The sequence below is a fragment of the Pseudophryne corroboree genome, chromosome 3, assembly GCF_028390025.1.
Source record: "Pseudophryne corroboree isolate aPseCor3 chromosome 3, aPseCor3.hap2, whole genome shotgun sequence".
Lineage (NCBI taxonomy): Eukaryota > Metazoa > Chordata > Amphibia > Anura > Myobatrachidae > Pseudophryne > Pseudophryne corroboree.
Genome location: NC_086446.1, coordinates 647097759 through 647122735, shown reverse-complemented (window position 1 = coordinate 647122735; position 24977 = coordinate 647097759). Strand labels below are relative to the sequence as shown.

Sequence of the window (24977 nt, the reverse complement as noted above, 5' to 3'; positions counted from 1 at the left end):
AATAAGATATGTTATTGTTTTTTTTATGCCCAGTCTGAATGACCGTTCATACATCAGCCGGCACAGGCATTGAACAGACACCACGCGCGTCTTACATCCGGGCATGCGGTATCTGTGGCACACAATGTCTGCAGATCCCGCTATACCTCGTAGTGGCAGATAATACATCTACCCCTGTATTTGAAAAATGACAGGAGCTGGTTTGTTGGACATTTATCTCTCTCCAAGTTTTAGTAAATAAACCCCTAAGTCTGCTGCTGTATCACTTTCAGGATTTATGGGACATCCATACAAATAGAACCATATATGGGGTTTTGGTGAAGGAAGTGCTGCCTATGGTTGATAAGGGATACATTCGGCATACCGGCAGTTTGAATATTGACTCCAGTTTCCTGACACTGGTCAGAAAACCGGCGCTGGAACTCCAACACCGCTCACAATGCAGATACCAGAATCCCAACTGTTGGCATCCCAAACGTAAGCAAGATGGGACTGGTTAGGGCTAGGCCATGGGGGGGGGGGGGGGGGGAGTTTAGACAGCATAGGAGAGGTTAGGGTTAGGCTGCAGGGAGGTGGGAGGGGGGTTAGGTACTAAAGCGGGAGGCTTAGGGTTAAGCACTGAGGGGTTACAGCTAAGGGTTACTCTGCAGGAGGGGAGAGTTAGGCACTAGGGGGAGGGATGGTTAGGCTGCAGGTACAGAGGGTTATGGGTAGGGGTGGGGGGGAGAGGGTTAGCAGATGTACTTAGCAGGTGTCTGGATTCTGCACGTCAGGATGCTGCTTTCGGCCTTCTGACTGTCTGCGCTCCAAGCCCTGGCATCCCGTACCCAACTCGTTGATAATCTTTATGACTTGTAACCTTTTTTCCACGTTAAGTATATTTTCCAAGTTCTATATTTATTAGTATTATCAGTTTAGAAGCCTTGATAGGACCTTCTGTCGTATGAATCTACTGATGTACACAGCATATCCAGGCCTTTAATAAGGTAAATACTAATATGGTGGATTAAGGATGCTATGCATACATGATCTGCGCATATCACCTGCATACGGTGTAGCAGAATACATTTTCTGGGCCTAGCTAGTGTTTGGCTGATTCACTAAGAACTAGTGACGTTCCTCATTGATGTCACCAGGGTCTAAAGATTCCAATATAAGTGAATTTATATTGAATATGAATATTTTATTCCTGCCTATAGGACAGTTATGCTTTAAAGGTCCTAATTATTGATTACCAGTTATTTATATAGCGCACACATATTCCACGGCGCTTTACAGAGAATATTTGGCCATTCACATCAGTCCCTGCCCCAGTGTAGCTTACAATCTGTTCCCTACCACATACACACTTAGGTTCATTTTTGTCAGGAGCCAATTAACCTGCCAGTGTTTTGATTGATTGTGGGAGGAATTCAGAGCACCTGGGGGAAAACCAATGCAAGCACAGGGAGAATATACAAACTCCACACAGTTAGGGCCGTGGCGGGAATCGATTCCAGGACCTCAGTGCTGTGAGGCAGTAATGTTAACCCTTTACACCATCTGTACTGATATCACATGTTCTAAAATTTACCTCAACGCATTTTTGCCACATGGCTTTCTATGCATCATCTTGGTATTGATGCTGCTGATAGTTTTCCCTATTTTGATTGCCTCATTAAGGGGGAGATGTACTAAGCCTTGGAGAGTGATAAAGTGGACCGAGATAAAGTACCAGCCAATCAGCTCCTAACTGCCATGTTACAGGCTGTGTTTAAAAAATGACAGTTACTGTCGAAGCTATTTGTTTGGTACACTCTCCACTTTATCTTTCTCCAAGTGTTAGTACATCTGTTCCTGAGTGTGAAAGTTGTGAGAAGAAGCATTGTAATATCTATGCTGCATACTAAATAAATGTAACAAAATGGTGAAATATCTCAAATATGTGGACGCACCTAGCAGTGCTCATTGTCAGCCCAGCGTTGTGGACAGTGGGCCTAATCCAGAGATGGACGCAAATGCCTTCACAGCCGCAATTCCGTACATGGCGGCTGCATGAAAATGTGCAAATGTTGTAGCAGCCTAGATTTTTAAGACCACTGGAGGCATATTAGATCTTCTTTCTTGTGTAGGAAGATGCGACCATCGGACCCACATCAGTCATTAATCCTACAACCGGGTAATCCTACAACCGTGCAGTATGGCTGCAGGAAGTAAGATGCTGGAACCACTTAATTGCATATATGGGATCCCAGTTGCAAACTGTTAAATGCCCCCAAAACGGTTGTGACATGCCTGTGCTTGAGTACCCTGTTACTGGCCACAAACGATCTCTACCTGCCATTTTGCAAGGGAACCCACACTGCAAGCTCAATCGCAAGACCATCGCAGCACATGCGCAGCAGGACTTAGATGCACAAACATCCCTCCACTCCCAACATCATCATTGCGTCCATCTCTGAATCAGGCGCATTGTCAGTGCGTACCAGAAATATCAGTCACCAGGAGATCAGTCATCATTAATTGAACCAGCCGTTTAAGTTTGACTGTAAGATAGCAGAGGTGCAGAAAAAGCTCTGAATAAGCAAAGAGTTGCTGAATTTGCAATGAATGTCATTACCATTTTATAGCACCGACATGAACCAAACACCAATGATCTTTCCATCAACCATTACAGTTGCCCTTTTGTCATGTAGTATGCAGGGTAAAACGCGTGGGTTGGCAGTACACCGGTAATGCATTGTGCAGTGTTTACCTCCAGATTACCAATTTGACCTGACCTTGATTTGGCATGATGCCCTACTGCTTGCGTTTTATTTCACTACCCTGCATGCCTGGTGTGCTGTGTATAGGAATTAAGATGCATGATTGATGTAATGATCTGACACTCTTTAGGGGGAGGAAGCTAAAAACATTCCTGGGGAATCTGTTACGGAAGAGCAGTATACAGATGAAGAAGGCAACATCATCACAAAAAAAGTAAATGTTATTCTATGTCCTGAATCTTCTCTGTCTAAGGGTGACACTTTTTGTGCAATAAAGAGTTTTGTTTTCTCAACTTAATTTTAGACACCAAAGTTAATGTACCTGCTTTTCATAGGTAACGCGGAAAGTCGTGAGACGTGTTATGGTTCCACAAGACAAAAACATTGGTGGAACTGTAACTGTTGGGGCAAGTAATTCAGTTTGTCGTGCTGAAATATGCTTTCATTTGCTGTGTGCCAAGTATTATGATAATTTGTAACAAGTACATACAGAAGTGTGTGCAACAGCTTGGTTTGTGCTTACTAGTGTGTCCTAGATGCTTGGCTTTTTATTTATCACAATAGTTTACCTCTCTATATTGTGTGACTTGTTAATTTGAGTTGACGCTACAACTATCGGTATCACTACGTCATACAATTACTAGGTTCCATCTTCTAGGCTATATGCCTTATACTGTATTGTGTTATATCAGTATACTGTGACAATATATGGGTAAGAGGTGAATACGGGCTCAAGTGAAATGTGCTAATTCCAGGAGCCCAATCAGACAACCAAGTTCTACCCAATCAGGATTACAGTCATACAGAAAAGGAACAATCGGTGTATCTCAAAGGCGCTACCACCACTATACAAATGTTTTTGTAAAAACAATCCTTCAACCAAGAATCACCAAACCGTTCTCTGACTTGAGAATTCTTTCTTACAAATATCAGTCCTCATACAATTGAACAGTGTTGATGAGGCAGATGTAAGTTCCTCCTTTCAGGTGTTCAAATTTCTTGTCCTCGTCACATTTGTTGTTTAAAAAGGGAAGCACTTAAAGTACTATTTTTTACTGTATTTTTTTGTAAATGTGAAGTGCCACGCCTCCCATAATTAGGCCATGCCCCTTGAAAAGTACCTGGGCCCGGCCATGCTATCTACTGCCCTGCTTATCACAGCATACATCTGGTAAACAACTATAATGTAAAACCAGCCTATCGGGAAGCTGGGAATACATTGAAATACTCTAGAAATATGTATATAGCCGGTAAAGAGGTAAAGTGCAGATACAATGATGTCCATATTGAAACATGGCTCTTTGGTAAGTATTGCTATTAATTCTGTTAATACTTATTTACCTTTAAAAGATGCTCGTACATTGCAACATATTGTAAAGGATATTTCCTTATATTAAATGTTTTAAGGACAGACAAGACAATATAACATACGGTTGACAATTGGCTGTTGTAGCCACTCATGTGTACACTAATGTGACTATAGAAAGGTTGCACAGAGGTAGGAACCTATGAGGAGTCTTCTGCAGAATATTCATGGTTATGTTATTCTCTAACCTGATAACTTGTGATATCTGTTGTGCGACTGGTGATATGGATCAGATTTTTCAATAGTCTGCAGATACATTTCTGCTCTCACCTGCTTACGACCCTCACCAAAGTCAATCTTGTTATAAGTACTATGCTCAATAAATCAAATGATCTAATGTGCCCTCTACCACTATGAAAATCTCGATTACAATTGCTGATTATCTCCTGACTTCCTCTATTATTTAGTTTTCTAATATTACAGTGAAGTTGTAAATGCACACATTACATAAGTGAGGCAGAACACTGTATGGCTATAGTATATGCCTCTGGAATGGGTGTAGTATGTTTCCCTGGCGCTTGGGATCCCCGGCGCCCAGCATACTGGCACCAGGATCCCGACCGCTGGAATGCCGGCAGCGTGGTGAGTGCAAAAGAGCCCTTTGCGGGCTAGCCATGCTGCGGGCATGGTGGCGCGCTATGTGCGACACGCTATTTATTCTCCCTCTGGGGTGTTGTGGACACCCCAAGAGGGAGAATACTTGTCGGTATACCGGCGTTCGGGATTATGGCATCGGTATGGTGAGCGCCAGGATCCCGACAGCCGGTATATGAAGTGCCACCCTTCTGGAATAAGTGTCACCATTATTTTGGTACAGACCTTGTTACTCAGCTTTGCTAATGAACTGGCTTCTGGCCAGCAGGTTGCTGAAGAGAAAATATGGGATTTCCTGTAGTCACTCAGATCGATATCTGAATAATTCTTTGGAGCCAACAGAATGAAGACTATGGGCCGGATTCAGTTAGTCTTGTCAATTTACCGTGTGAGGAAAAGGATGGTAGCACCAGACTTTTACCCCCAGAACTATTCAATTATAGCCCCTTTTTGTTGTGCCGTAAAATTGCAGCTAACGCTCATTAACCCATAGGATCCGTGATAAATACCCAAAGCTATTGGTTAACGCATTTGTGGCACTTGCAATAAGGGCACTTACTGCAGATTTTTGCTCGAACCTCCCTCAGACTGGAACATAAATCTGGTTAAGTGCAGCCTGCGGTCTGTAATTGAACTAGAGATGAGCGCCTGAAATTTTTCGGGTTTTGTGTTTTGGTTTTGGGTTCGGTTCCGCGGCGGTGTTTTGGGTTCGAACGCGTTTTGGCAAAACCTCACCGAATTTTTTTTGTCGGATTCGGGTGTGTTTTGGATTCGGGTGTTTTTTTCAAAAAACACTAAAAAACAGCTTAAATCATAGAATTTGGGGGTCATTTTGATCCCAAAGTATTATTAACCTCAAAAACCATAATTTACACTCATTTTCAGTCTATTCTGAATACCTCACACCTCACAATATTATTTTTAGTCCTAAAATTTGCACCGAGGTCGCTGTGTGAGTAAGATAAGCGACCCTAGTGGCCGACACAAACACCGGGCCCATCTAGGAGTGGCACTGCAGTGTCACGCAGGATGTCCCTTCCAAAAAACCCTCCCCAAACAGCACATGACGCAAAGAAAAAAAGAGGCGCAATGAGGTAGCTGTGTGAGTAAGATTAGCGACCCTAGTGGCCGACACAAACACCGGGCCCATCTAGGAGTGGCACTGCAGTGTCACGCAGGATGGCCCTTCCAAAAAACCCTCCCCAAACAGCACATGACGCAAAGAAAAAAAGAGGCGCAATGAGGTAGCTGACTGTGTGAGTAAGATTAGCGACCCTAGTGGCCGACACAAACACCGGGCCCATCTAGGAGTGGCACTGCAGTGTCACGCAGGATGTCCCTTCCAAAAAACCCTCCCCAAACAGCACATGACGCAAAGAAAAAAAGAGGCGCAATGAGGTAGCTGTGTGAGTAAGATTAGCGACCCTAGTGGCCGACACAAACACCGGGCCCATCTAGGAGTGGCACTGCAGTGTCACGCAGGATGTCCCTTCCAAAAAACCCTCCCCAAACAGCACATGACGCAAAGAAAAAAAGAGGCGCAATGAGGTAGCTGACTGTGTGAGTAAGATTAGCGACCCTAGTGGCCGACACAAACACCGGGCCCATCTAGGAGTGGCACTGCAGTGTCACGCAGGATGTCCCTTCCAAAAAACCCTCCCCAATCAGCACATGATGCAAAGAAAAAGAAAAGAAAAAAGAGGTGCAAGATGGAATTGTCCTTGGGCCCTCCCACCCACCCTTATGTTGTATAAACAAAACAGGACATGCACACTTTAACCAACCCATCATTTCAGTGACAGGGTCTGCCACACGACTGTGACTGATATGACGGGTTGGTTTGGACCCCCCCCAAAAAAGAAGCAATTAATCTCTCCTTGCACAAACTGGCTCTACAGAGGCAAGATGTCCACCTCATCTTCACCCTCCGATATATCACCGTGTACATCCCCCTCCTCACAGATTATCAATTCGTCCCCACTGGAATCCACCATCTCAGCTCCCTGTGTACTTTGTGGAGGCAATTGCTGCTGGTCAATGTCTCCGCGGAGGAATTGATTATAATTCATTTTAATGAACATCATCTTCTCCACATTTTCTGGATGTAACCTTGTACGCCGATTGCTGACAAGGTGAGCGGCGGCACTAAACACTCTTTCGGAGTACACACTTGTGGGAGGGCAACTTAGGTAGAATAAAGCCAGTTTGTGCAAGGGCCTCCAAATTGCCTCTTTTTCCTGCCAGTATAAGTACGGACTGTGTGACGTGCCTACTTGGATGCGGTCACTCATATAATCCTCCACCATTCTATCAATGTTGAGAGAATCATATGCAGTGACAGTAGACGACATGTCCGTAATCGTTGTCAGGTCCTTCAGTCCGGACCAGATGTCAGCATCAGCAGTCGCTCCAGACTGCCCTGCATCACCGCCAGCGGGTGGGCTCGGAATTCTGAGCCTTTTCCTCGCACCCCCAGTTGCGGGAGAATGTGAAGGAGGAGATGTTGACAGGTCGCGTTCCGCTTGACTTGACAATTTTGTCACCAGCAGGTCTTTCAACCCCAGCAGACCTGTGTCTGCCGGAAAGAGAGATCCAAGGTAGGCTTTAAATCTAGGATCGAGCACGGTGGCCAAAATGTAGTGCTCTGATTTCAACAGATTGACCACCCGTGAATCCTTGTTAAGCGAATTAAGGGCTGCATCCACAAGTCCCACATGCCTAGCGGAATCGCTCCCTTTTAGCTCCTTCTTCAATGCCTCCAGCTTCTTCTGCAAAAGCCTGATGAGGGGAATGACCTGACTCAGGCTGGCAGTGTCTGAACTGACTTCACGTGTGGCAAGTTCAAAGGGCATCAGAACCTTGCACAACGTTGAAATCATTCTCCACTGCGCCTGAGACAGGTGCATTCCACCTACTATATCGTGCTCAATTGTATAGGCTTGAATGGCCTTTTGCTGCTCCTCCAACCTCTGAAGCATATAGAGGGTTGAATTCCACCTCGTTACCACTTCTTGCTTCAGATGATGGCAGGGCAGGTTCAGTAGTTTTTGGTGGTGCTCCAGTCTTCTGTACGTGGTGCCTGTACGCCGAAAGTGTCCCGCAATTCTTCTGGCCACCGACAGCATCTCTTGCACGCCCCTGTCGTTTTTTAAAAAATTCTGCACCACCAAATTCAAGGTATGTGCAAAACATGGGACGTGCTGGAATTTGCCCATATTTAATGCACACACAATATTGCTGGCGTTGTCCGATGCCACAAATCCACAGGAGAGTCCAATTGGGGTAAGCCATTCCGCGATGATCTTCCTCAGTTGCCGTAAGAGGTTTTCAGCTGTGTGCGTATTCTGGAAACCGGTGATACAAAGCGTAGCCTGCCTAGGAAAGAGTTGGCGTTTGCGAGATGCTGCTACTGGTGCCGCCGCTGCTGTTCTTGCGGCGGGAGTCCATACATCTACCCAGTGGGCTGTCACAGTCATATAGTCCTGACCCTGCCCTGCTCCACTTGTCCACATGTCCGTGGTTAAGTGGACATTGGGTACAGCTGCATTTTTTAGGACACTGGTGAGTCTTTTTCTGAGGTCTGTGTACATTTTCGGTATCGCCTGCCTAGAGAAATGGAACCTAGATGGTATTTGGTACCGGGGACACAGTACCTCCAACAAGTCTCTAGTTGGCTCTGCAGTAATGATGGATACCGGAACCACGTTTCTCACCACCCAGGATGCCAAGGCCTCAGTTATCCGCTTTGCAGTAGGATGACTGCTGTGATATTTCATCTTCCTCGCAAAGGACTGTTGAACAGTCAATTGCTTACTGGAAGTAGTACAAGTGGGCTTACGACTTCCCCTCTGGGATGACCATCGACTCCCAGCGGCAACAACAGCAGCGCCAGCAGCAGTAGGCGTTACACGCAAGGATGCATCGGAGGAATCCCAGGCAGGAGAGGACTCGTCAGAATTGCCAGTGACATGGCCTGCAGGACTATTGGCATTCCTGGGGAAGGAGGAAATTGACACTGAGGGAGTTGGTGGGGTGGTTTGCGTGAGCTTGGTTACAAGAGGAAGGGATTTACTGGTCAGTGGACTGCTTCCGCTGTCACCCAAAGTTTTTGAACTTGTCACTGACTTATTATGAATGCGCTGCAGGTGACGTATAAGGGAGGATGTTCCGAGGTGGTTAACGTCCTTACCCCTACTTATTACAGCTTGACAAAGGGAACACACGGCTTGACACCTGTTGTCCGCATTTCTGGTGAAATACCTCCACACCGAAGAGCTGATTTTTTTGGTATTTTCACCTGGCATGTCAACGGCCATATTCCTCCCACGGACAACAGGTGTCTCCCCGGGTGCCTGACTTAAACAAACCACCTCACCATCAGAATCCTCCTGGTCAATTTCCTCCCCAGCGCCAGCAACACCCATATCCTCCTCATCCTGGTGTACTTCAACACTGACATCTTCAATCTGACTATCAGGAACTGGACTGCGGGTGCTCCTTCCAGCACTTGCAGGGGGCGTGCAAATGGTGGAAGGCGCATGCTCTTCACGTCCAGTGTTGGGAAGGTCAGGCATCGCAACCGACACAATTGGACTCTCCTTGTGGATTTGGGATTTCGAAGAATGCACAGTTCTTTGCTGTGCTGCTTTTGCCAGCTTGAGTCTTTTCATTTTTCTAGCGAGAGGCTGAGTGCTTCCATCCTCATGTGAAGCTGAACCACTAGCCATGAACATAGGCCAGGGCCTCAGCCGTTCCTTGCCACTCCGTGTGGTAAATGGCATATTGGCAAGTTTACGCTTCTCCTCCGACAATTTTATTTTAGGTTTTGGAGTCCTTTTTTTACTGATATTTGGTGTTTTGGATTTGACATGCTCTGTACTATGACATTGGGCATCGGCCTTGGCAGACGACGTTGCTGGCATTTCATCGTCTCGGCCATGACTAGTGGCAGCAGCTTCAGCACGAGGTGGAAGTGGATCTTGATCTTTCCCTAATTTTGGAACCTCAACATTTTTGTTCTCCATATTTTAATAGGCACAACTAAAAGGCACCTCAGGTAAACAATGGAGATGGATGGATTGGATACTAGTATACAATTATGGACGGGCTGCCGAGTGCCGACACAGAGGTAGCCACAGCCGTGAACTACCGCACTGTACTGTGTCTGCTGCTAATATATAGACTGGTTGATAAAGAGATAGTATACTCGTAACTAGTATGTATGTATAAAGAAAGAAAAAAAAACCACGGTTAGGTGGTATATACAATTATCGACGGGCTGCCGAGTGCCGACACAGAGGTAGCCACAGCCGTGAACTACCGCACTGTACTGTGTCTGCTGCTAATATATAGACTGGTTGATAAAGAGATAGTATACTCGTAACTAGTATGTATGTATAAAGAAAGAAAAAAAAACCACGGTTAGGTGGTATATACAATTATGGACGGGCTGCCGAGTGCCGACACAGAGGTAGCCACAGCCGTGAACTACCGCACTGTACTGTGTCTGCTGCTAATATAGACTGGTTGATAAAGAGATAGTATACTCGTAACTAGTATGTATGTATAAAGAAAGAAAAAAAAACCACGGTTAGGTGGTATATACAATTATGGACGGGCTGCCGAGTGCCGACACAGAGGTAGCCACAGCCGTGAACTACCGCACTGTACTGTGTCTGCTGCTAATATATAGACTGGTTGATAAAGAGATAGTATACTCGTAACTAGTATGTATGTATAAAGAAAGAAAAAAAAACCACGGTTAGGTGGTATATACAATTATGGACGGGCTGCCGAGTGCCGACACAGAGGTAGCCACAGCCGTGAACTACCGCACTGTACTGTGTCTGCTGCTAATATAGACTGGTTGATAAAGAGATAGTATACTCGTAACTAGTATGTATGTATAAAGAAAGAAAAAAAAACCACGGTTAGGTGGTATATACAATTATGGACGGGCTGCCGAGTGCCGACACAGAGGTAGCCACAGCCGTGAACTACCGCACTGTACTGTGTCTGCTGCTAATATAGACTGGTTGATAAAGAGATAGTATACTCGTAACTAGTATGTATGTATAAAGAAAGAAAAAAAAACCACGGTTAGGTGGTATATACAATTATGGACGGGCTGCCGAGTGCCGACACAGAGGTAGCCACAGCCGTGAACTACCGCACTGTACTGTGTCTGCTGCTAATATAGACTGGTTGATAAAGAGATAGTATACTCGTAACTAGTATGTATGTATAAAGAAAGAAAAAAAACCCACGGTTAGGTGGTATATACAATTATGGACGGGCTGCCGAGTGCCGACACAGAGGTAGCCACAGCCGTGAACTACCGCACTGTACTGTGTCTGCTGCTAATATATAGACTGGTTGATAAAGAGATAGTATACTACTAATATTATATATACTGGTGGTCAGGTCACTGGTCACTAGTCACACTGGCAGTGGCACTCCTGCAGCAAAAGTGTGCACTGTTTAATTTTAATATAATATTATGTACTCCTGGCTCCTGCTATAACCTATAACTGGCACTGCAGTAGTGCTCCCCAGTCTCCCCCACAATTATAAGCTGTGTGAGCTGAGCAGTCAGACAGATATATAATATATATAGATGATGCAGCACACTGGCCTGAGCCTGAGCAGTGCACACAGATATGGTATGTGACTGACTGAGTCACTGTGTGTATCGCTTTTTTCAGGCAGAGAACGGATATATTAAATAAACTGCACTGTGTGTCTGGTGGTCACTCACTATATAATATATTATGTACTCCTGGCTCCTGCTATAACCTATAACTGGCACTGCAGTAGTGCTCCCCAGTCTCCCCCACAATTATAAGCTGTGTGAGCTGAGCAGTCAGACAGATATATATAATATTATATATAGATAATAGATGATGCAGCACACTGGCCTGAGCCTGAGCAGTGCACACAGATATGGTATGTGACTGAGTCACTGTGTGCTGTGTATCGCTTTTTTCAGGCAGAGAACGGATTATAAATAAAACTGGTGGTCACTGGTCACTATCAGCAAAACTCTGCACTGTACTGAGTACTCCTAATGCTCCCCAAAATTAGTAAATCAAGTGTCTCTCTAATCTATTCTAAACGGAGAGGACGCCAGCCACGTCCTCTCCCTATCAATCTCAATGCACGTGTGAAAATGGCGGCGACGCGCGGCTCCTTATATAGAATCCGAGTCTCGCGAGAATCCGACAGCGTCATGATGACGTTCGGGCGCGCTCGGGTTAACCGAGCAAGGCGGGAAGATCCGAGTCGCTCGGACCCGTGAAAAAAAACATGAAGTTCTGGCGGGTTCGGATTCAGAGAAACCGAACCCGCTCATCTCTAAATTGAACAGCCCCAGCCTACCAAATAGCCAGCGGTTAATTGCCCAGCCCTATATATTATCCTCCTGTGCCATGGTTTTCCATGATTTGGCAATGCCAGAAGTTGTTTTAGTAGTGTTTATTAATACATTGCAAATATATTGAGTGTTGCTGTGTTGTGTTATGTTTTGCTACTGGTTATTGTTTTTAATTTATTTTTTTACATAATGCATCTGTTTAACCTGTACTAACTTTTCTGGATTTACTATGTGTATGGTTCTTATTCCAGACTATTGGGTACAATTAACTCCTACATTTGTCTGTACTGTCTAATCATGTTGGCATCTACTTGTGGCAAAGACATTGCAACATATTTCTATTCATATAATAATAATTATTTACTCTCATTACAGGCTGAGGGATATAAAGTGAAAACCAAGAAGGAAATTCGACATATTGAGAAGAAAAGTTATTTGTAATACCGCAGTACATAAGGTAGTTATATGTATTGATACACTAAAGAATGGTTATTTCTGTGGAACTCACTAAGGGACCCATTCAGGTATAATAGCATATAGACAGAATATAGAGAACATGTCATCTCCTTTTCCAGATCTCTGCTAATACAACAGCACATCTGTCCAGCAGTGCCACCTAATGGTTGGTGCTCTAATGTCATGCCAGAGATTATTATTATTATTATTATTATTATTATAGTTATTATATTTATATTGTGCCACAAGAGTTCTACAGCGCCTAACAGAGTACATAAACATATGAGCAAAACAAGAAAACAGTAACTTACAGTACAAGACAATGCAGGACAGGTGCATGGCATATAAACATTGCTGCATCGGCAGTCATAACACTTAAATAAGCAGCAGGGCGGCAGAAACAGAGGGTAAGGTGCCATTGTAGGGAATATGGAGGAGATGATAGTATAAGTAATGGAAAGAAAAGCACACAAGGGAAGAGGGCCCTGCACACGAGAGCTTACACTATAAAGGGAAGGGGCAGACATACAGGGGTAACACAAATGAGGTAGATAGTGAGCTTGGGGCAGTGGGTTAGTATGAGAACTGGATGGCTTTGATCAAGAAGTGGGTCTTGAGAGCCCGTTTGACATTTTGTAGAGAGGTGGAGAGTCTGATAGGGAAAGGTAGAGAATTCCAGAGATAAAGCGCAGCATGGGCAAAATCTGGGAGGCGGGAGTGAGCGGAAGTAATCAGTTGTGGAGCATAGAGGGTGGGCATGAGTGTGAAGGGAGATAACGTCAGAGGAATGGGTAAGGACTTTGTAAGTAAGTGTGAAAAGCTTGAATTGGGTTCTGAAGGGAAGCCAGGAGGCCTGCAGGAGAGGGGAGGCAGAGGTAGTATGTTTGGAGGGGAAAATTAGATGGATGGCAGCATTGAGGACATATTGGAGGGGAGAGAGATGGTAAGTCAGGGAGGCCAGATTTGAGAAGGTTACAGTAGTCCAATCTGGAGATGAGTGGATAGCAGCATTCATTGATGGACCCTTGCTGACCCATGACATTTTGTGGATGGTCCTTCAGTCATTACATACATTGCATGTAAGGATGGAAATGTGAACATTCACCCATATGTAAAGTTTGTACGCACCTGTGGGGCAGCACTGTTCCTATTTGTACTCTTGGTTTCATAGCTATCATCATTAGCAGTAATCTCTTGCACCAGCACTGTCCTTTGTGTAAAGTATATGTCTTTAAATAGGCTTATCTTCACATATGCACATATTTGCTTATCCCGCAGTTGCGTCAACATGCTCTCATTATGCTGTGACTGTACATAGCCTCTGTGGATACATCCAGTTAAGCCCCTTCAGCCTCAGGGGGAGATATGACTGAGTTCCATTCATATCTGAGTGACCGACTTGGCTGTGTGCAGGGCATAAATACGCAGGATCCGTCCATAGAAGTGAATTGCATTCCAGAATGGCTGGGATATCACTTGTGTGTTACCCTAAAGCAAGCACTTAAACACATCCTGCAGCACATGCGCAAAGGATTTGCCTGAGGGGGAGGTTTTGTATGTCGGTCTGTGTACTATGTACCATACATCTCCCAGTCAGTCCGCAGCTCCTGTAACCAATCAGGAGCCACCTTGGGTAGCATTCTCAACTATGCTCAATACGCTTGTGACATGCCTTATGCCCCCTATGGGACCTCCTGTGCAGTTACAGCCACATATTGTCCCTATGGTAAATCCGCCTTGGGCAGATAATTTGTCTACCCAGTTGCAGCAATGGAGTCACTCCTTGGTTAGACATAAAACTGCCCCAAGTCACTCTCGCGTCACGTGGTCATCTAAGCTGACTACTTCCTCCTCACAATCCACTAATCTCTCAGAAGATTCTTCTGATGAGGATGGGGAGTATACTGTCCCGTCTGACACTGACACAGCTGCTTCTGACGAGGAATTCACCACTCAGGTTGATGTCCCCTACTTAGTGGTTGCTATTAAGCAGATCCTACAAATCATTGATGATGATGATGAGGATTCCATTACGGTGTCTAAGAAACCTGATAGGTTTGAACATCAGAAGGTAACTAAAACGTTATTACTTCTGACCATCTAGTGGACATACGACAAGAACCCTGGTCTTTTCCAGGAATTAAATTCTCCCTGTCTAAGTGGATGGTAGCTCGCTATCCTCTACCTACAGAGTTGTGTAACAAGTGGGAAAATTCACCACCGGTGGATTCCCATGTCACCCGTCTAGTGGTGTCGTCTACTCTGCCCGTCACTGCTGTCACCTCACTGAAGGAACCGACAGATAAGCGTGTGGAGGGATGCCTGAAGTCTATTTACTCCCTTACAGGTGCTGTACATAGACCCACTATAGCAGCCTCTTGGGCTGCAAAAAGGAATGAAGCATGGGTTCAGGCATGAGAGGAAGAGCTGCCTCAGGATATATCTGACATTGCCAGACAGTACCTGTATCACATGACCACAGCCGCCTATTACATTCAGGAGGCGTCCTATAAGGCAGGTTTGTTGGCGGTCAAGGCATTGACTACGTTCATCCTGGCTCAACGTATTTTGTGGTTGAGGTCAAGGAAAGTGGACCTGGACTCCAAAAAGACCTTGGAGATACTCCCTTTTAAGGGAGACATCCTATCTGGGGAAGACCTCAATAAAATTGTGGCTGACTTGGCGGCTGCTAAGACTGTCTTTGTTACTAACGCTACTCCTTATGCACAAAAGGCAATAGGTACCACTTTTTGCTCCTTTCGGCCTCAAGGGAAAGCAAAAGGTCAGGCATACCCGAGAAAATCTTGTGCTTCCAAAACCACAGTCCTGGGCATCCCGTCAGCCTGCTTCTAAACACAACAAGCCTGCTGCATGACGGGACAATCCACCCCCTATGGGATCCCAGGGTGGAAGGCCGACTTTTGCGATTCACCCAGGTCTGGTTAAAGACCACTTCAGACACATGGGTGCGAGAAGTTGTCTCTCACGGGTACGCAGTCTCTTTCAAGAGGCATCCCCCTCACCAGTTCTGCACAACTGTTATCCCTTCGGATCCGTTACAGGTGCAGGCTCTACAAATGGTTGTGAGTTCCCTCCTGGATACAGGAGTGGTGGTGCTGGTACCTCTATCCCAGAGAGGCAGAGGATACTACTCAACCCTATTTCTAGTACCGAAACCCAATGGGTCTTTCCGGCCTATACTCAACCTCAAATCACTGAACAAGTTTGTGAGAGTATCCAAGTTCCGTATGAAAACACGGAACTCAATTGTACTGGCCATGGAACCCGGAGATTATATGGTAGCCATGGATATACAAGATGCTTACCGGCATATACCTATTGCCATATCGCATCAGCAATATCTGCGGTTTGCTATTGGCAACCTTCACTGTCATTTCCAGGCTCTGCCGTTTGGACTGGCCACGACCCCACGGATCTTCACCAAGGTTATGGCCGTGATGGCGGCTCATCTCCGTCGCCAAGGAGTCAGGATCCTGCCGTATCTGGACGACTTGCTAATCCTGGCAAACTCCCACGATGTCCTCTTCAGTCATCTGCAACTGACCGTAAACTTCCTACAGATGGCTCATCAACTGGATGAAGTCCTCGCTGGACCCTGCTCAAAGCATGGTGCACCTGGGGGAACTGCTTGACACACACAGTCAACGGTTGTTTCTGTCTCCAGAAAAGGTCCTGAAGCTTCAGGACAGGATACGATACTTCCTCTCTCGCCCAAGAGTGTCGATACACTCAGCGATGCAAGTACTAGGCCTGATGGTGTCGGCTTTCGACATGGTAGAGTACGCTGAATTTCATCCCGCCTTCTGCAGAGGTTAATCCTTTCCAAGTGGGATGGCCTACCTCTTCGGATCAGGTCTCACATGATCTCCTTGACTCCGCTGGTTCACCTATCGCTGACCTGGTGGCTACAGGACCAGCGGTTCAACAGTGGCCGTCCCTTCTGGATCCCCCACTGGGTCTCACTGACTACGGATGCCAGTCTGAGGGGCTGGGGTGCGGTGTTGGAGCAACACTCTTTACACTCTTTCCAGGGTCGGTGGACCAGGAGGAATCACTCCTCCCGATAAACATGCTCGAATTGCGGGCAGTGTTCAATGCTTTGCCTCTCGCAGCTGCCTATGGGCGCCGGCACTTGCTGGGTGGCACTGAATGGAGCACACAAATTGCATGTGACAGGATGCGTGCAGTGATGTGGGATTTAAGGCGCCCAATCCCTGTTCACCCGTAGTTGTATCTGCCGAGCCGGAGCCGCATGTCCGTAGCGCATCCAGGCCTCCCCCTCCTGCGTTGGTTGCTTACCCGCACCAATAACTGGGGTGCAGATCCGCTACCTCCGCCTCTGCCAGGACCACAAGCCATCCAAGAAGCTGCCTGCTGGAACCTGAGAAGGAGACATTGGGCGGCATCTTCACACGGGGGGCAAGAAGAGCTGTATGTGCTTCCTCAACTCCCGGCTGATCTGACCTCCCTCCCTGTTGGCGCTGACCAGCGGCAGCTGCCCTGTGTACCATCAGGGGAGGAGACATCTGTCTGCTGTCCTCCCTCATATGGAGCCACATCAGCCATAGCGCATCAGCCAGAAGAACAACCATGGTAAGTGCCTCACATCACACTTGGTTGTCATGTGACCAACAGAAGGTTCTGCTGCAGCTGCTGCGGCCCCCTACTGTCTGTATATATATATATGTGTATGTATGTATGTATGTATGTGTGTATATATATATATATATATTATATATATATATACTGTAACGTCTGTGCCCTCCCATGGAAGAAACTCATCACCAGTAGAGATATAAACATAGGGCTTCACTCCAAAGAGATCATTCAGACCCGAACGCAGCCGCGCGGCTGCATGAAGCGGCTGCATTCGGATGTTCTGTGCATGCGGAGTAGCCGCAATGCACATGCGCAACCCCACACCTTGTGGCTGCATCCTTCCATGCGGCCGCAAGGTGACTGACAGTGGTGGCCATCGGGGAGCGCTAACATCGCGTTTTAAACTGGGGCATGTCGGGAGTGTTTTCGGGGCAGCTGTGTGGTGTCACACGCAGCAGCTCTGATTAAAAAAATGGCAGCAGACCAACTGACAGTGCAGCCAGGCTCCGCTGTCAGGGATCAATCTTAATTTAATGCGTCCACAATGTACTTGTGGATGCATCAGGAGGCGGTGCCACACGTGCGGGGTGGCCTTGCCCTGTGCTAGGCGGTCCCCAGCAAGTGCGGACATGGACGCAGATATTGCTGTGTATGCAGCAATCTGTGTCCATCTCTGAATCAGGTCCAAAGTCTTCAAATCAGTGAAAGATCAGGTGTTTATTGCAACGTTTCGGAGAACAACAACCCTGATGATGCCACCCTATGTGTGTGTGTGTGTATATATATATATATATATATATATATATATATATAGCATGGGAAGCAGAGGCACTCAACAGTCTGATGAAGCAAATGTATAGCCTTTATTACGGTCCATAATAAAGGCTATACATTTGCTTCATCAGACTGTTGAGTGCCTCTGCTTCCCATGCTACACAAAGGACTCTACACATCCTCAGATGGCACCACAGCAAGTAATCCTTCCCCATAAGGAGTGCCGAGCCTGACCGCTGCATATATATATATATATACACATATACAAACCTCTCACTAATCATAACCCGTAACTGTAATACCTTAACCAAAACTGATAAACCAGCCCTAATATCATATCCCTAATACCCTAACCCAACCGATAAGCAACTCTATTACCCTATCCCTAATATCCTAACCCAGTCTAGCAAACTAACCCTAATACCCTAGCCCTTTAACAAAAAACCCTTAACCTAACCCTAATACTCTAGCCCCTAACTCTAAATGGCAGACTGGATGGGCCATATGGTTCTTATCTGCTGTTAAATTCAATTAGCATGATAAGCTGGCGTGAGCCGCCACTTATCAGGGATATTGTTTCTTCTGCATCAGCCCGTCAAAACCAAATCCCCCAAAACAGCCCTGTTCTCTTCCGAAAACGTTTCTGCTTCTAATGAAAACAGAATCTGTGTGTTTTCGGGAGAATTTTTTTTTTTTCGGATGACCTAACTTGATAGCCTGAAAAAAAAATCTGAGAACTGGTAAAAAGCACAAAAAAGTCAGTTTATCGCTCCCCAGGTTTCTCCGAACCTAACTGAATACCATACATGAGGAAAATATTCTTTGGTATGGCACTAACTCACATTTATCAAGCCAGGCTATTTCATCTGAGGAGCTGGATATTGGGGAACGGGGGGAGGTGCGCTGAAGATTTGCCTAGGGTGTTGAAAAACCTTGCACCGGCCCTGCCTGTGTAATAGGACAGGCCTGTTCAAGTACGGTCAGACAACGCCACCACGGTGGTGTACATAAACCATCAAGGATGCACTCGAAGCCGCATGGCGATGGAAGTGTCAAAAAGCCTTCGTTGGGCGGAACGCCATCTGTCAGCAATATCAGCAGTGTTCATTCCGGGAGTGCTCAACTGGGAAGCGGATCTCCTCAGTCGTCAGGACGTGCATGCCGGAGAGTGGAGTCTTTATCAGGAAGTCTTTCAACTCCTAGTGGACAAATGGGGCCTACCAAATGTAAACCTGATGGCGTCTAGAGTAGACACAATCACAAAGTCCCGGTCATCGGATCAAGAACCAGGGATCCTCAAGCAGCATTCGTGGACGCACTGGCAATTCCATGGAACTTTCGGCTGCCCTATATGTTCCCTCCAGTGTCACTCGTGCCCAGGGTACTACGGAAGTTCAAACAAGGAGGAATACTACTTCTAGTCGCTCCAGCGTGGCCCAGATGGCATTGGTTCTCAGACCTGCAGGGTCTATCGATAGAGCATCATCTTCTACTTCCTCAATGCCCAGACCTCCTCGTTCAGGGCCCTTGCATCTACCTGAACCTGGCCAGACTAGCTTTGACGGCGTGGTTCTTGAAGCATCACTCCTCAGGGCCAAAGGATTCTCTGAGGCAGTTATCCAAACTATGCTAAAGGACCGAAAACCGGCATTTGCACAGATATATTACAGGGTCTGGAATTCTTACTTCACCTGGTGTGCTGCTAAGAATTATGATGCATACAAATTCGGAACTTCCAGACTTCTGGCTTTTCTGCATCAGGGCATGGACTTCGGCTTTCGTCTGGCCTCCGTCAAGGTTCATATATGTGCCTTGTCGGTGTGGTTTCTGAGAAAAATTGCATCTATTCCTGACGTTCATACTTTCACTCAGGGTGTTTTACTGATTCAGCCTCCCTATGTCCCTCCTGTGGCTCCATGGGATCTGTCTGTTGTCCTGAATGACCTGCAGGAGTCTCCATTTAAACCTCTTCAGTCAGTGGACCTTAAATGGCTCACGGTCAAGGTCCTGTTCCTACTGGCTATTGCTTCTGCTAGGAGGGTGTCAGACCTAGGCGCTTTGTCCTGTCGTCCACCCTTCCTGATATTTCACTGTGACCGGGCAGTTCTTAGAACTCGCCCTGGTTATTTACCTAAAGTGGTGTTATCTTTTCACCTAAACCAAGAGATTGTGGTTTCGACCTTCATCTCTTCTGGTTTGTCCTCCAAAGAGTGGTCTTTGGATGTAATACGGGCTCTCCGTATATACGTGGAGAAGACTGCCTCTATCTGGAGGTTAGATTCCCTCTTTGTACGGTTTGGTTTTCACAAACCGTACAAAGGCCTGTGAATAAGCAATCCCTGCTTAAGCACAGGCTGGACTCCCAGTTTCTGCTGCTATTATTGCCCATTCTACTCGGACTGTTGGACTTTTTCCGCTGAACAATTGTGTAAGGCGGCTACGTGGTCCTCAGTGAACATGTTCATTAGGTTCTATGCCTTTGATACTTCCGCCTCCCAGGATGCTTCCTTTGGACGCCGGGTTCTCATACCCGCCACGGCGCATCCCCTTCCTTGAGGAACTGCTTTAGGACATCACCCGCTGTTTCCCTATGGAAACCAATGTACCCTGCTGTAGAAAAGGAGATTTATGGTAGACTTACCATTGTTAAATCTCTTTCTGCAAAGTACATTGGGTTCCACAGGGCGCCAACCCTGACGCACCTAGCTTCTATGGGTTTGTATGGCATTAACCGCTGGTCCCTTCTCCTGTCGTGAGAATGTGGTTCTTTGTGACTAACATCTGCCTTCTCTTTTGCCTGCTCCTACATTGGAGTGGTTAACAAAACTGAGCTCACAGTGCCTGGAGGCGGGGCTATAGATAAGGCCCCACAATGCATCCTTGGACAGCTTTAGCCTGTTGGTGCCTGTTGGTGCCTATCTGGATCAAGAGCCACTCTACACCCGATGTTTCCCTGTGGAACCTAATATACTTCGCAGAAAGAGATTTAACAATGGTAAGTCTACCAAAAATCTCCTTTTTCTCAAATATTTTTTCCTAGGCAGTCACAGTATAAAAATGTTTTCCTCCACACATAATAAAAAATAATATATCCACCTATATCCCATTAGCTCAGTAGTTTTAGAACTTATCCATGTTACATGTTGCAGTGTATAGGCTCTTTATTATAAATGCACACTGGCAATTGGCTGTCACCAACTATATTTTTTATATTTTTAATATACTTGTGCAGCAAAATGAGTAAAGTTACTTGCTAGACTTCCAAGAGTCTCTTGAGATGTTTTATTTATTATAGGATTCTAGGATGGCTGGATTTCAGCCTTTAATTCATGGCATTTCTCACTTAATATCTGATCAGATGGGATGCAGTCAGGATACCGATGGACGGGATCCTGGCGCTCGAAATCCCGGCGCCAGAATCCCATACGCAGCAGGATCACCAGCGTCAAAATTCAGACAGGACTTGGGATCCCGGCGCCTAAATACCGACACCTGGAATCCTGATCCTTCTTTCAGCAGGATGTGATCACATCCCACCACGTGCGGGAAGGGGAGTTAGGTTTAACCATCAGAAGTGGGATTAGGGTTTAGGGATGGGATTGTTGGGGTTAGGCACTTAGCAGGGGAGTTTAGGGTTAGGCACCTAACGGGGAGGGTTAGGTTTAGGCAGCAGAGAAGGGAGGGTTAGGTTTAGGCAGCAGAGAAGGGAGGGTTAGGGTTAGGCAGCAGAGAAGGGAGGGTTAGGGTTAGGCACCAAGCGGGTAGGGTTAGACACCACTGGGGAGGGTTAGAGTTAGGCACCCACAAGGGAGGGTTAGGGTAGGGAAAAGGTGATGGTTAGGGGGCTTAATGTGGGTTGCTGGGATTCTGATTGATGGGATGCTGCTGTCGGTATACTGACAGGCGGCATCCCGTCCATCGGCAAATCATACTGAACCCGATAATATGAATAATGAATGTCTTGTTGGTTTCTATACATTGGTTTATTGTTGTGTGTTTTTGTATTCTGGTGTTTTTATCTGGTTTTCAGATGTAGCCTCGATTTCTGCAAATACAGCAAGCTGCGGGCTGGATGAGCGTGGCTACATCTGTACAGCTAAATCCTCATACACTGTGGCTTCAGTTGCGCCAAACAGTCCCTCTTGGCACCCCAGGTCCCGGCATCTCGGATGAATTGAGCATCTTACTCAAAATGAGTGTCTTATTCGCATATATAAAATAGCTGGAAAACTACTGTACATTGTGTGTGCAACATTTGTGTATCTGTGTGTGAGTCTGTCCCTGCGTACAAACTGCTATGATGCAGCGACCGCAGCTTTTTCTAACGCCAAGTTCTGCTGTGCTTCATCTGCAATTTTGTACATGTTTAAAAACAAATGTGCTGCATCTGCAATGCGAAGAAGAAGAACTAGGCTGAACATTACTGCTCAGTTGCGCCGGGTGCCTTGCGTTATTTGGCATATTGACGCTAAGTGACACGCCTGTAGGTCATACATACAGAAGATGCATAAATGATAGTGATGTGGACCATATGAATATAACAAAATGTTTTGTTTTTCCCTAAGGGTCAGAGGTTGCTGCCAGTATTCAGATGACATACAGAAGAAGAGGAAATAACGGAAATAAAAATCATCAAAAAAAGTGTGTGTTTTCCGCTTTCACACATTAACCGCATGGGTTTTTTTTATGCAAGAAACCTTTATTTTAGCATGAGCCGATTATACAGAGCATGGGAAATCACCTTCATTCGGATTGGGTCAAGGAGTGTATAGTTTACAATGCAGTGTACATACAAAGCGCCATGCTGTTAATGCCATTTCTTTGGAGCATCGGGATATTCCTGGGGCTGGAACGCCAGCGAAGACGATGACCTTGGTTGGACTCGCGAAAGACACAATGATCACTAAATAAGCAACAGTTCGCCTTATTTTAACCTGTACCCTGAAAGTTGGGGTGTGAAATGCTCTTGATTTTCTTTTATAAATCATCAATGGATTTGCTGTAAATAAGTGACACTTGTATAAAATTCTAACAAGACTACAATTCATGTTAATACAGCACCGCCTGGTCACCACTTACCCACCGGAGATCACTCACATATCCATATAACCAGATAGGTGTCTGATAATACTTCACTGAAGGGTATACTGGGCGTGTCTTCACAAAATCTTGTATATTATCAATTACAATGTTTGTATATGGAAAAAAATAAACAAGCCAAGCAGATTTTACACAAATTTCTTTAATTCTGCTGCAAACTGAAGTAGTACATAAACAGGGAATTCTGAGATCCCAAATAATTTTTCTTCAGGGTTAGGAATATTTTGGTGCATGTATCCTCTCACTTTTCTTTAATTCAACCTTTTTTTTCAACTTTGCAAAAGCTACACTAAAATGCAAAACAAAAATCTGAGCTATCCACACGAAACCCTTTATTTAACCGTATTGCTGTTGCCAACCTTTCATGAACTTTGCAAAATAATATATTCTGCGGTAGTGCATAGTCCCAGGCACTTACTGTATTGCTTTTACAGGGGGTGGGATAATGGCTCAAGGGTCTAGAAGTGACTTTGTGCTTGTGTAGAGCACAACTTTCTGAAAAAAAGGAACAATTAGATCTTAGGCAGGAAGCACGATGTAAAGTCCTTACTGTATTGTGTACTGGCTATAAGATGTAGACTTTTTTCAGTAAAGCCAATCATCTGTATTCATTCTAGCAGTGTAATATTAGGTTGTTAATGCTGCTGTGTTTTAAAAGGGCATTTTTATTTGGGTTTTGGTGAACTCTTTTCATTTGTTGATTATATTCATATGAAACAAACAGCATTCATTGATAATAGCTCTAATAACAATGTATGAGATCCAAACACTGGATGATCTAGTTGATTATTTAAAACAAAAAATAAATTGTGTTTAAAAGTGTCCTGGTTATTATTTATTTGGTTTAGGGCTTTGTGATTAAATGAGGCTTTACCTTGGCATGCAGCATTTTGCCCACTACATACACATGGAGCTTGACTTTGGAGAACTTGGCTCCAGCTGCAGCTAACTGTGCTGAAGGTGCAGTGCGTCAGTTGCATCACTTCTATATTCCCAGGGGAGGACACCGCTCACATTTCCAAAGTTCCACCTACTTGGGTTGGAGTGACAGGTGTTAGGGAAGAGAGAATACTTCCCTTTGCATATATGACAATGTCGAAGATCTCAGTGGTGGAACTGGGGGAGACAAAAAAGGAAAGATGATATCCAGCCAACAAAAGGGAGGTCAAATTCTGTATATACATGTTTAGGAGCACATATAACTCTTCCATGAGGACCGTGGGTGCCAGTAATCAAAGAGAGGAACAATTACATTTGGAATCATTACTGATTTACAGGTTCAAATTATAAGTCCAAAAATAATAGAATTTCAGTAATTGCCAAGACTAAAAGCTTTGGCTGACCAGGACCATACCAGCCAATCTTGAATAGAGGTAATGCTAGACAAACGCACAGTACAATGAGAAGCTGGGTGACACGGGATCCAGTATTTCTCTGACGTCCTAGTGGATGCTGGGACTTCCGTAAGGACCATGGGGAATAGCGGCTCCGCAGGAGACTGGGCACAAAAGTAAAAGCTTTAGACTAGCTGGTGTGCACTGGCTCCTCCCCCTATGACCCTCCTCCAAGCCTCAGTTAGATTTTTGTGCCCGAACGAGAAGGGTGCACACTAGGTGGCTCTCCTGAGCTGCTTAGAAGTAAAAGTTTAAATAGTTTTTTTATTTTCAGTGAGTCCTGCTGGCAACAGGCTCACTGCATCGTGGGACTAAGGGGAGAAGAAGCGAACTCACCTGCGTGCAGAGTGGATTGGGCTTCTTGGCTACTGGACATTAGCTCCAGAGGGACGATCACAGGTTCAGCCTGGATGGGTCCCGGAGCCGCGCCGCCGGCCCCCTTACAGAGCCAGAAGAGCGAAGAGGTCCGGAGAAATCGGCGGCAGAAGACGTTCCTGTCTTCAGATAAGGTAGCGCACAGCACTGCAGCTGTGCGCCATTGCTCTCAGCACACTTCA

At 45.7% G+C, this 24977-nt stretch overlaps 1 protein-coding gene across 31 annotated transcripts in view; it reads left to right on the top strand.

Moving 5' to 3' along the window:
• Positions 1–23848, top strand: part of ANK3 (ankyrin 3) — a 1328922-nt gene extending 1305074 nt beyond the window's left edge. For 29 of the 31 annotated variants that reach the window (XM_063961780.1, XM_063961785.1, XM_063961778.1 and 26 more), the window contains 4 exons: positions 2875–2958; positions 3080–3151; positions 12452–12533; positions 22492–23848. In XM_063961780.1, coding sequence (XP_063817850.1) covers positions 2875–2958; positions 3080–3151; positions 12452–12517 — 222 coding nt within the window. In that variant the 3' untranslated portion in view covers positions 12518–12533; positions 22492–23848. The remainder of the gene's footprint in view (positions 1–2874; positions 2959–3079; positions 3152–12451; positions 12534–22491) is intronic. The other 2 variants (XM_063961770.1, XM_063961772.1) reach the window with 2 other exon arrangements.
• The last annotated feature ends 1129 nt before the right edge of the window (positions 23849–24977 follow it).